This window comes from Nanorana parkeri, unplaced genomic scaffold, assembly GCF_000935625.1.
Source record: "Nanorana parkeri isolate BGI_ZX_2015 unplaced genomic scaffold, ASM93562v1 scaffold1511, whole genome shotgun sequence".
In the NCBI taxonomy this organism is placed as follows: Eukaryota; Metazoa; Chordata; class Amphibia; order Anura; family Dicroglossidae; genus Nanorana; species Nanorana parkeri.
Genome location: NW_017307779.1, coordinates 366,010 through 379,483, shown reverse-complemented (window position 1 = coordinate 379,483; position 13,474 = coordinate 366,010). Strand labels below are relative to the sequence as shown.

Below are 13,474 nucleotides of genomic sequence, written 5' to 3'. Positions count from 1 at the left end.
CAGGAGACTGAGAGACACCGATCGACGCTGAGGGGGAAGAGTGAGACACCATGGACGCTGAGAGGATGCTTCAGCTGAAGCCTGCGGGGATATGTGATGAGGATATCCCTGAAGGCTACAGGAGCAGGGTGCACATCATTTTCACTGAGGTGGCCAATATGGAAGGAGGCAAGAGTGGACCAGGAATTTAGAGAATAGAAATAGTACCAGCAAAATCTGCATAGTTTGCCATATTTTACAGCTTTGTGTGTTAGTTCTGGTGGAATAGTGCTTAAAAAGAAAATAGTTTGAAGCTGAATTTGAACTTGAGGCCTTGGATGATCGTTCATGGCCTCTGATAAAAGTTGTGCATTTGATAAAATTAGAAGGACTTGAAACAATAAACTATACTGGGACAGGGACAAATTAAAATGATTAAGCGGTCTATAAGTAAGTTGATGTAGCTGCATACTATAAATGGATGTCTTTAGATTTGAAGGGAGTAAAAATAGATGTACCTGCAGCCAATCAAATAATTCCTATCACCAGAGACTATTTTGGTCGCTACATATTCCCTTTCTGTGGGGGCGTTAAATGACCTTGCTGCTCTGGTTAATGTGCCGCATGTCTCCTGATATGATGAGGTGAATGCAGGCCAATATGCACTATATTCTAGCAAATATATACTTGACCATTTATATGTTGAGGCTCCAATTGTCAGTGAATGGTTTCAGTGACCGTAGCCTGTTATCTTTCTGTTTTGGGACCCTCAAAAAAAAAAAAAAATGCTAATTTTCTAATAGAATCCTGTTAAATTAATATTAAGTTGTAGTACTTAAGTTTTGTGTGCTTTTAACAGGATTAAACACGTTGCCCATTGTAGGAAAATGTGATAGACTTCTGTGTACATATAAAATTTCTACTCTTCATCCACTGCATTTTTTTAAGCTTGTAAGCTCATGGTCGGTTCAAATACACACAGTATGTAAACTTGGCTTCTGTACACAGCTTTGTAAATGTGATCAGGCAGCCAAATGGCTGCTGATCACATCCACATGTTTAAATTATTGGTGAGGCAACCTACTACACAAAGTATTTTACTTTAACCTGTGTTCTTGTAATGTGCATGTACACTGAGTGGCCAGATTACTATGACCACCCCATCAGTACTTCGTTGGGCCACGATATGACTCCACAAGATTACTTTGTTGGGCCGCCTCGTGACTCCACGAGATGTTGAAAGGTGATGCGAGGAATCTGACACTGCACTGTTGCCCTTCTGTTGTCTTGTACCAGGCTTGCCACTCTCCTTTCTGCCCTAACATTGACTAGTCGCTGACGGCCACAATTCGCACGTTCAGACCCAGATTTTCGGCTGGCAGTCCAGTCTTTAAACACTTTAACAACAGCTGCTCTTGAACATTTAACAAATTCTGCTGTTTTGCTGGTGCTCGCTCCATGGCTCCGAGCGCCAACAATCATCCCACGTTCAAAGGCTGTTAAATCGCGTTGTTTACCCATATCTTCAGAAAAAAATCACTTCTACTGTCGTGGTAAACAACCTGCTTCCCTATTTATAATGGTCTGGCCCTCTAGCAACTTCAGTGCAAAATTATAGCCAATAAAGCTAATTTGCCTACAAACGTCAGGTGGTCATAATAATCTGTCCAGTCAGTGTATATTACTATGTGTTACTGCAATTAAGTAGTGCAAAGCCATCGTTTGGACTGAGGATTTTGCTATAACTAAGGTTTTTTTTTTAGCATACATCACTTATTTACAGTACCTACCATTTTAATGGTTCAAAATAAAAAGTTGCTGTTTTGTAACTATTATTTTTTAGTTATTTAGTAGCAATTTTGAAAATATTGTTTTGTTTGTTTAATAGTGTTTTTTTTATTGAAAATATTGTTTTGATAAATATTTTGTGCTATTATCATGTGATATTCCAAATCAATAGTACCAACTATTCCACACATCTTGGTTTTAGGTGTGGTGGGGACTTTTACTCAAGGCTTTAGGGCCCATTCACACCACATCCAGATAATCACCAGACCAGATTGTTTCTGGACCCAAAATGCATCCTAATGTATCCCTACGCTATTTCTGGCCTCTTTTCTCACCACAGCAGTCCGTTCCAGACCAGACCAGAAAATACTGCATGTCTCATTTTGTCTTGTCTGGAATGCACTGGAACTGCGGGCAGGTTTACACCATTTTCTGGACCAGATCTGGTCCGGAAAATGGTGTGAACCTGCCCTTCATGCGTAAGTGAAAAATTGCAAAAATGGTCCACCAACCACCTGTTGCAGAATGGGAGATAAGAGCAAAAGGGTTCACTGGCTTATACTATTCTTGCTATAGAGCTTTCATTGAAGATGTTTTCTGTTGTAACTCTTTTTTCATAAGGATTTTAAATGTTCCTTAGACATTAAATTTAATTTGAAAAAGTTATTTTTCCTTACCTTTTTAGTGAATGTGGTAAAAATTTACTTTGCAAAGAATACATATTCACATGCAATGGAAATGGAAAGAGGGGAATTTATCAAAACTGGAGCAGATAAAAATCGGAGCAGTTGCCCATAGTAACCAATCAGCTTCTCTCTTCAGTTTGTTCAGTCAAGATGTGAAAATGAAAGAGAGATACTGATTGGTTGTCATACACGGGTGCTTGATAAAATTGATAAATTCCCCTCAAAGTATTTTGCTTGCACATGATTGAATGTTGACGGTCAGCAGAATGTTACCTCATTCACTAAGCTAAAGGAAAATGCCAGCGGAAAGTGAAAATTCCCTTGCAAAGTGAACAGCCTAATTGCCTTTAATTTAACCCTTGTATATCTGAGTATAGAGATATGTAAGACTTCATGGTGTGAAAAAAAAGAAATATAACATTAAAAAAGCATACAGTGAAATAGATAACAAAAAAGAGGCGGGAAGGGAAAAGTGCAGTGGGTATGCCCACGTCAGAAAAACCAGGGCTGAAAAAAGTACGATGAAGACAATAATAATATTATTATTATACAGGATTTATATAGGGTTTGTGCAGCGCTTTACAAAACTGCGGGAGACAATACAATTTAACAATACAATTTCAGTACAGGAGGTAGGAGGGCCCTGCTTGTGATATAGAAGTATTTAAAGACATAAAAATATAATGTTAGCATTAAATACAAGGTATGAAAACCACACTTTCATCAGAAGTTCAAACTTGTTGTGAATTTAAATTGATTCTGCCAAGAGAAAGGTATGTGGGCTGCCATTGCTGATCTGTTTTGAGAATGTTTGTTCCATGGCTGTCATGTAGATGCTTCGGCTCCAGTGCTTTCTAAGTCTCTGACCTGGAATAAATATAGAGATAAGAGATTCTGACACTTTTCTGACACTCGTTTACAGCATGCTCTTTGACTGACACATATTAAAGCCAGACACAGCAAAGCAACTCACATTTTCAGAAGATGACCAGCAATGGCAGCCCCCATATGTTTCTCATGAGTCACTTTTAAGCATTCCTCTCCATCACTCCATGCCACAGTTGGTACCAATTATCTTTAGCGGATGAAAGGTGCAAATTGCTAATTTCTTAAAATTCTTTATTTGGAATCTGATGATACAGAGAATGATGGTGTTAATTGATGCATTTTTTTCTCCCCCTCAACAGATAAACGCGTTGAAAAATGGCCACTGATGCAATCTCCACTGCCAACACTGGCTATCAGCACTCTCTATCTCCTCGTTGTATGGCTGGGGCCCAAATTTATGAAGAATCGAGAACCTTTCCAATTACGCTACTTGTTGATTGCCTACAACTTTGGGATGGTTATCCTGAACTTCTTTATATTTAAAGAGGTTCGATTATTTCATTTGTCACATTTTATGGTGTCCATTTTGCCTTGTCTCAAAGTACATCTGCTACTGTGTGCACATTAAGAAAGAAACTGGCCATCATATTTGACTCTAAGGTTTCTCTATATTTCACCCCTTTTTACACACTACCCATGTTGTCCTCACTAGAATAGACTTTATCATCTGCTCACTAATCATCTGCTTTTTTTGACTGAGGGTATTACAATACAGTTGCTGATGGAAGATCTCATGGCCCTTATACACAGCTTGTTCCCTATGCATGGTGCCTAGATGCAAAGCTAGTGTCCCCATACATAGTTTTAGGGCTGCAACCAATTAATCGATAATGAGAATGGTTGTCAACTAATCTCATTATCGATTAGTTGGTTGGATCTCACAGCTCTCTCCTCCACACTGGGAGGAGGGCACAGCAAGCAGTGGGCAGGTGCAATAGCCTGCCTGCTATTGCAATTTTAAATGGCCAATAGTAGGCTATTGCACCAGCCCACTACCTGCTGTATTTACATTCAGCTGCCGTGTGTTGAATCTTGCCACTGGCAACTGTCATTCCCTGGCTGAAACTATTCAAGCGCCATGTGCTTACAATACAATTATTAAAAAAAACAAAATTATTAAAGGTGGGAAAAGTCATTTTTGGTTTCGGCCTGACAAATTGTGCTGCGGGCGGTGCGTTGAAGTGCCATTCATTTCAACTGCTCCCTAAATGCGCCTCCCACCCACAGTGTGATCAACCCGCACTGGAACGCTGGGTACCGCATTGTCATTTGTTCCAGTGCAGTGTGATTGCAAAAAATTGTGCATGCAGTTTTATTCTGCAGTAAACTTTGCTTGTAACACTGCATTTGTGTATTTTGTGTTTTTATCCGATTTAATCAAATAAATAATCAGCCAACTAATCGATTATGAAAATAATAATTAGTTGCAGCCGTACATAGTTTTCCTATATGCAATGCCCACGTGTAGGTCTAGTGTCCCCATCAGTTTCCCCTGTGACTTATGTGTAATTTATAACTAGCTGTATATATTATGACATATACAGTACAGCTATGTTTTATATAGTTAGCCCAAAGTTTGCAGCTTCTAAACTAGGATACATTGAATTGTTGGTTATTTTCCATTAATGGTACAAAGAGAGGCAGAAAGAATGTATACAAAATGGCTGCTAATGTGCTATAGTGTATAAAGAAACACTGCCATGCTTGCAGTCCTGGCATGTAAAGACTGATCAGCCTTGCTGGTAGTTGGGACAGGTCTATTTAGCCGTGGGAAAGTGACACAGTTTCAGGAAGCCATGGCAGTAGGAAGTTGGCAGTGCTAAATGTGAATATTGGCGCATAGGATTTGCACCACTCACTTAGTCTCCCTGTTCTGGCTGAGCCGCAAGGAAAAGGAAGAGACTGCTACAGAAGAACCTTTCTGCTAGAATGAAATATTGAAACTAAGGAGTGTTGGTAGGTAAGCTACTGTGCATATAGCCCCTACATATGACAAAGAAGTATATTGACTCTTTAATCATCCAGTTCTGTTGGGGTTGCTGGTAGCTGTGATAAATTGCTGAACCACAGCGGATAAAGCACATCAGCTTTCTGTGTATGATACCTGTGATGGATTTAGCTGTGCCCAGTCGGCTGCATCATGTCCTGCAATTCTGTACAGACACGCTATTGTAGATCAGACTTGAATCATTGCACAGGCCTCGCATTTTTTCCCCGCTTCATTTAAACGGCTGGTCCATTTAAAGTTATACTTTAATTATGGATGCAGTCTTTAGTGTCCGGCTACATCAGTCCATTCCGTGTCTCGTATATTCCAGCAGCAAGATCTCTTTGCCATAATTCCCAATACTGTTCTTATCTGCCTAGGAGTTTTGGATGTTCCGTCTACCTTTTGTGTGTTCCAACATTTCCTGTTGCATTCTGCATAATGGTAAATAGATTGAAAAGCCAATGGGTGTCAGGGCCCTGCATAATCAACACAGCACATGCATAGACCCAAGAACTTAAGCAGAGATCTTATGAAAAGAAACAATTTTGTTCATTTTATCTGAAAGAGTGCCATTTAGAAGCAGTCATCACTTATTAGCAGAAGCCACATGATATACTTAGCAGGTTCAAGATATATAAGATACTACCTCTACCATACTGTAACCCTGCTTGAAGACAAAATAGGATTACAGTCACTTTGATTTATCTGTATTCCATCATATACAGAACCAAACCGTTGTGGGGAAAAAAATGCTTATTTTCCATAGTTAGTTTTTTTATTGTATTTCTCTCTTCTTTTTTTTTTATATTTCATTTAGCCATTCTATATATCTTTTGTTTCTTGAATATAACCATTTTTTGCCTTGCAGCTGCTCATTTAAAGAGTGATATATAGAATACAGTGAGTTACAGTGAACATCAAACGTTCCATTCACTGACTACAGCAAACTGAACTATTGTGGGTTACTGCACTCAGCTTCAGTCTTTGCATTGCCCCAATGGAAAAGTCTAATTTTTGATTCTTTTTTTTTTTTACCTTGCAGCTATTTTTAGGAGCCAGGGCAGCAGGATACAGTTACATATGTCAAACTGTAGATTATTCTGATGATGAGAATGAAGTCAGAGTAAGTATTGTATTTGATTAATGGCTTACAATGTGAAAAATAAGATTATTATAAGAAATGCATGTTGTGGAACACTGAAGAAGAAGCTTCCCTCAAAATAATATTACAGTTTATGGATGTCTAGTCATACAAGTTAAATCCTACTTTTGACTCCAAGATTAAACATTTGAGACTTGAGTGTTACGCTTGGCTTGTGATCCGGAAGACCCTGTCAGACAGCATTGCTAGGTCCTGTACCTCTACAGCTTTGTCCAGCATCCAGTTTGTGATAGAACAATAAAGGAGCAGCTGCACACTGATGAGGTCATCCATGTGCTCTCCTGTCTTTGGAACCAACAGAGCTTTAATTGGCTCAGGGTGTTGACAGTCAGTGTGGATTGTGCTTAGCAAGGAATACAGCAAGTGTAAATATACATTTAAAGAACTCCTGATGTTAGCCTGAAAACAATACACACTTCCATGACCATTGTGTAACTATGTGAAAATATATTGTAATAAAAAAATGTTTGTGCCTGGTGAGGTCAATTCTTAGAATGCCAGAAAGCTTACTTCTTGGCCTGGGAGACATGGCTGTTCTCTAGAAAGAAGAATGCAGACAATACATTTGCCATATGCACAGCACCATATAGTTGTTAAAGCAGACATTTATGGCTATAGGAATACCGAAGGATACCAGCTTTCATTTATATTTGGGTTTTTTGAGTCTCATACTTTTTCTGCACCTTAGGGACTGTGCTAGCCACGTGAACTCCAAAGAAGGTGAGTGTTTTCATATGGAGAGGGTTGTTTCTCTAAAACAGCTTTGGAATTTTAAGGGGATGCTATAGATGTAATCTCTCCTTCCTGAAATCTTCTATAATATGAAAGAATGACAATACCCGCTTCTGGGTAGGTAGCCCTAGAAACTGAGGTGTGGAGATCTTGCTTTCTGAGTAGCTGAGCTGCTGAATGATATTTAGTAACTACTATGTTTTAAGATGTATACATGTTATCTGGATTTCTTGTGCTCCTCTCGCTCACTGTTCTCCATGTTACTTGTTACAGGTTGCGTCTGCTCTCTGGTGGTATTATGTCTCTAAAGGAGTGGAGTACTTTGACACAGTATTTTTTATACTGAGGAAGAAATTTAATCACATTAGTTTCCTCCATGTGTACCATCACTGTACAATGTTTACCTTGTGGTGGATCGGAATCAAGTGGGTCGCTGGAGGACAATGTATGTATCACTGTACCCTTAGTAGCCTCATATAATATCATGGTCCACAAATGTTTTTCCTATCCTGTTCAACACAATACTGCTTACTGCTGGTTTCTGAAATTGTGTATTTTTTTTTCCTGATGGTTTGTATTTTGTTTCTTTTGGGATTCTATTGCTCTACTGGAAACCCATCCCCTACTACTGCCTTCTCAATGTTATACAATAAATCCAGCTGTGTGAGACCCAGGTAGCTAAAATGCAAAAATGGAGCCCCTGAAAACCCTATAACATGTAAGAAGCCAGTAGACTGTTCAACCTGCTTGTATCCAACCTAATTGAAATACTACTTTTCGGTAGGTTGGGTCTAATAAAATCTGTTTTGTGCCTTTTTAAAAGGAAATGTATGTAAAAGGTACACAAAAACATTGACAGTGCAACTTGCTATCACATTTCTCTAGTGATAGGTTTCCATTTGACACCAAATGTTCTTTCCATGGTGCATTACTTTACTGCTTCTCTTGGATTAATAATTTACACAATGTCAGCTGTGTGTATAAAAACTCTCCCCAGTTTCCTGCCTAATGTCTAATTTGTTCAATTCATCTATTTTCTGATTGACTATGCCCTTATTACACCTTTCTTAAAAAGCAGCCTAATTTCTTCCCTGGAAACTTTCAATATACATAAATATGAAGTTCCCAGGTGCGGACAATTTAGCAGACTCGGCAGAGGTTGTAATAGATGGAGCCTCTGGTCAGGAAATGGCAGGTCTAAGATGAGTTGATTTTTGTGGGGTTTTTTCTCTTTAAAGGGTCAGTCTATCCAAAACTATTTGTTAACCTAAGGGCCTCAGTTATATGATCTCCTTTTTGTAGTTCTTGGCTCTGTTCCTGCACATACTGGAGTCTGGTGTATTTCCGCTCAGCTTTGTTTGTTCCTGCTCCTGTTGTATTCTCTATAATACGGAAAAATACCCCTATATCCCATTCCAAGCCAATGTAGAGACAGAAATCCTACAAGTTGAGTCTCAGGAGTCCTATAAGAGATACAATAAGCCATTAGAAGGTTTATCTCCACAGCATATACCAAAAACTAGAATATCAGTTTCGCCTTCATTTATTGGAGTACACAGCACAGTAATTCTTCATGTATGGCTGTTAAAACTTAAGTGCTGAGTGGTTTCTCTGAGGTTGCCATTTTCGCCATGCACATCAAGCAAAAATGGAGGGCTTAGGTCTCAAAAGCTACCCTTACTTTGTAAAGAACATAGAATGGAGTCTTGCTAGCTCAGAATCCTTATTCACTCTGATGGCTACTAGGAATGCGACCTTCTGCGACAAGATAAGCAAAGAAATCTCCATAACAAAATGGAACTGGAGACTTCTGGAGAACCAAAAGCACCAAGCTGAAATTTCAGTTTTAGGGGAGGAGCAACACAAGTAACCCCCTGTACAATGGTATGAACCAAGTAACTGGTAACTATAGACTGCTGGGGAAAAAAATCTTCACATATTCTTATTCTTATTCACCAACCTGGCCTGGCCAGCTAAAAATGTATGGGGTATATCAGCCTTCCTGGTATACTGGTAAACTCTTTGATAGAATGGTTTATGGGCCTGAAGCATGGTAGAAGTGACAGCATCAGAGAGCCCTCTGTCTCGCAGCACCTGGGCTTTAATGAATCTCGGAGGATCATATGGTCAGTATAGAAAATGTAACTTTGTGTGGACTGACCCTTTAAATATCATGGTGTTTTATAAGCACTGCATATTTAAACTTTCAGAATATATATTAATCTGTTTGTGACCATGTGAGTTCCATCAGCCACATTACCTTTTTGATAACTATATACATTGTCTATTACCTTGCAGCCTTTTTCGGTGCACATATGAACGCCTCGATTCACGTCGTGATGTATTTGTATTATGGTTTAGCTGCTTGTGGACCACATCTCCAGAAATATCTATGGTGGAAGCGATACTTGACAATTTTACAATTGGTAAATTGCTCTTTCTTTTTGTTTTTGTTTGTAGTTAATGCACGCTAAGTGAAACTTAGCCTGTACTTGAGGAAGTGTATTTACCTTTAAATAAAGCACACATTCCACTCTAACAGAGAGTGCCAAGGAGGCGAGAATACTGATTTTACATTGATATCAAATGTTAAGAGAGCATTACAAAGTAAATTCAGTCTTTATTTTTAAATAAAAGGTGGTGGGTCATTGTGCTTCCACTCAGGATCTATTCCATTTTATTAAAACATGTCAATGTATTTTAGACAATATATACTCTATTAGCAGATGATACAAGAGCTAGGTTTTAATGTAACTCTACCATGAACTGTTATGCTAAACATACTTGGAAAGATACTGTAAATTATTTCTTCTTCATACAGAGTGTAATCTTTTATGGTTTCTTATTGGATTGTAGGTCCAGTTCCATGTCACTATTGGCCATACTGCACTATCTCTCTACATTGATTGTCCTTTTCCAAAATGGATGCATTGGGCTTTGATTGTATATGCCGTCACCTTCATATTTCTCTTTGCTAACTTCTACTATCGGACATACAAAGAGCCCAAGGGATCGGCACGGAGTGGAAAACCTGTCCAAAACGGGAAAGCGGTTACAAACGGAGGAGCATACGCCAATGGTGTCGTACACAAGGTGGAACACCACAAACCTGGTGTAGAGAATGGACGGAAAAAGCGGAAGGGAAAATCAAAGAGGGAGTAGACGACCCGCTTCATGCCTTATTCTGCCTGGTGGTATGGATCCACCACCACGGGGTGAAGCAGCCCCTTCAAGGAGTCATTTTGATTATATTTATCCTGTTTGATCAAAAGGTTTAAAAGCTCTTTACGTACAATACTTGACTGCAGGCATTATTTCTTTATGTATAACAGAGCTGGAACCGATCTCAATTTATTCTTTCCAGTGCACAAGCTAGCAATGCTCTATTTTTAATCTGTTTCTCTGGAGGGAGGAATGACAGTTTCTGTTGGCTTGTGCACAGCAAGGGAGTTCCTGCTGAATAATATGTTGCAGTAGCAGAGAGGATGCTATAACCTGTAATTCAAATGATTAAGGGGGAGGCACAAATCACTGCTAGCAAAATAAACCAAGGGATCTCTCCATTCTCTTCTATTTAAGCATGTCAAAATATTATGGCACAGTCTCCTTGTTTAGCTAAGATGATGCTATTAGGTTTAATTGCTCACAGAATACGAAAAAACATGAAGGCGGAATTTCTCTGGAAGAGCTAGTAGTGTGTAAAAGCCATACACCGTTTTATTTTTATGTCATGTTTATGTATATCTGATTATACCTTTTTTATTTATTGTTTAGGATCCACAACTGAAACCAACTAGTTGTAAGGTCCAACTAACTAGAGGGCATGGGACTTTTTGTTTTTCTAGATATAGCATGCAAGGTAAATCTGGCATACTTGCAATAGTCCCTCCTTCTCCAACCCCTTAAAACTATTAGCCCATTAAATGTTAGGAAAGGCTTTTAAATGCTATGATAATGTTCCCTAAGCTACTTTTATTCTCTAGGCATTATAAAAAAGATGTTGAGAATTATATGAAATACAAAATTGTATGGAAGAGAGAGATCACAATCCATACACCTCTTAAGGTAGCATTTACTGTTTTAATATTTGCTGTAATTTACTCTTTTAGTTTATTTTTTATTACTTTACCTCTCTTTTTGCAGAGATAGTGTTGCCTTGCTTACTATTCAGAATTCACTGCTTGTCAGAGATGATCTGTACGCAAGTCCTCTACCTGGGGGACATATGTCAGTTTTTGTCATATGGCAAGGCAGCGCTAAACAGGAGCAACAATACAAATTACGGGGTTGATTTTTTTAGGAGTTCAGCTTCATCCATAAATTCTGGATTCTGCTGCTGTAAAGTAGCACTGTGGCAAAATTAAACCTGCCCCTGACCATCCTGATTATGTGCGTTCATATGGAGTAAAATTCTGTCTCTTATTTATTGCTAAATCTGTTACAGATCTTCAGATGTGTATCAGTTTGCTGGCCAAGATTACAGGCACAGGGATCACCCATACATACAAAGGCCCATTTCATATGAGCTTTCTGATCAGGTCCACCTGTCAGTTTTTCAGGCGGATCTAATTGGAAGCCCAATGTCTATGGGCAGGCGCTCCTTTACATCTGCTTACCCATGGCTCTGGCCAGGTCCAGAAATACAGATCAGAGTTGCATTTCAGCAGACATGATCGTGCCGGATTGGGGGTAATCTGATGTAAACGGTCTGTTGTACACCCGATTTCCCCACAGACCAACATGGGTACATCTAACATGGGTTCCAATCAGCAGCGTATCCGTGCATGGATCCCCTTCTGATCAGATTGCGTGAAAAGGGCCTAAAACTGTCGCATATACTTTCCTAAATGAGAGGCAGCCTGATTTGCATCTAGTTGTGCAACTAATGTGCTTGATAAAAGTGTCCCCCCTGTTTCCAAAGAGCAAAGTGGCCCCTGGAATCACACACTGTAACAGTCTGTCATGAAGAACACAGCTCAAAACCTCCTCAGGGAGTGTACACAGGGAAATCCTAAAAACGTATTTTACTTTCAAGAAAAAATGTGCTCTGCCTTTGCTAACTTCCCCTAAAATGTTAGTTTGCTTGGCCATCATGCTGGCTTTTATTACACTGAACTGGAACAAGGATAATGTATAAACTTTATTTTACTTACTGCATGCATTTCTAGGTTACTCATTTAGAAAATAGAGAAGCCAGATATAACCAGGAAACTAGGATTTTCAGAGGGAAGTCAGCAATGACAGTCTGCATAGTTCTCCAAGTGCAGGTTTCTTTTAACCCTTTTTTTTTATACTTAAAACCAAAACTATGAGAAAATTGTAAACCCAAAGTCATAAGGGCAGTAATGATTATCAAATTGATTGTATATGTAAGGAACTGATTTATAAAGCGTTTGCTCAGCATATAACTGGGCAAATGACATTCACACTGCTTTAACGCCACTAAATGGAGCTGAGGAGCACAAGAATGCTCCCCTGCTTCATCTAGTGGCAGCCATGCCCTGTGAACGTCATTTGCCCAGCTTTATGCCGGGCAAACTCATTATGAATCACCCCTAAGTGAGATGTTTGATCACATGCATTGGGAAGGGCGAGTTTAGTATCTGGAATCTGTAGAACAGTTCCCAAGGGTATTGCATTGACATGTTGATGAATATTCTAGTTTATATTCTGCATTAATGTTTGTGGATGATGGCCCAATGCAAAGCATACAGCATATTCCTTAGTTACAGCGTCAGAGAGCGTCTAATCTGAAATGCCCTAAGTAACGTTTCTGTAAATGCATGCTTGGAGGGCAAGAAAGTTGGTTGTCATTGCTAGAATGTTTTAATTTGTTCCCTAATGTTGATAAACACAACAACACAAGCAAGTATCTGAGCTTTTAAATACTGCCTCATTGTAAGTTTCATACAACACCTATTACTATAGGGCCTGGCATAAAGGACAAGAGTCTGATTGTATTAGAAATGTTTTCATTTTGTTCAATCAGTATTACTGCTTTTTTGTTTATTTACTTGTGTGAACTAAACACTATAGACATCCATAATGGCCCATCTGAGGGATTTTCCCTTTCTTTGACAGTCATGACTAAATTGCTTCCACTCAGATGATGGTCAGTGCTGCTTATTGTTCAACCAAATTAGAAATGCCAACACTGCCACCTTGTAATGTGGTACACACAATAGGCTCAATTCAAAAAGCTAACATGAGGATAAGGATCCTTATTAAAAAAAAAAAAATGACAGTCCA

General features: G+C 39.0%; 1 protein-coding gene across 1 annotated transcript; it reads left to right on the top strand.

Annotated features, from left to right (window-relative positions):
- Positions 1-3,643: 3,643 nt before the first annotated feature.
- Positions 3,644-10,879, top strand: ELOVL4 (ELOVL fatty acid elongase 4). The gene is made up of 5 exons (XM_018570348.1): positions 3,644-3,828; positions 6,374-6,454; positions 7,499-7,670; positions 9,524-9,651; positions 10,082-10,879. Exons 1-5 carry the CDS (start codon positions 3,667-3,669, stop codon positions 10,385-10,387), a joined length of 849 nt encoding a protein of 282 aa, XP_018425850.1. The 5' UTR covers positions 3,644-3,666; the 3' UTR covers positions 10,388-10,879.
- The last annotated feature ends 2,595 nt before the right edge of the window (positions 10,880-13,474 follow it).

Excerpts from the sequence above, each read along its gene's own strand:
- ELOVL4 (XM_018570348.1), top strand. The coding sequence starts at position 3,667 with ATGCAATCTCCACTGCCAACACTGGCTATCAGCACTCTCTATCTCCTC. Across the intron at positions 3,829-6,373 it reads ACTTCTTTATATTTAAAGAG|CTATTTTTAGGAGCCAGGGC; the intron begins GTTCGATTATTT and ends TTTACCTTGCAG. Across the intron at positions 7,671-9,523 it reads GTGGGTCGCTGGAGGACAAT|CCTTTTTCGGTGCACATATG; the intron begins GTATGTATCACT and ends ATTACCTTGCAG.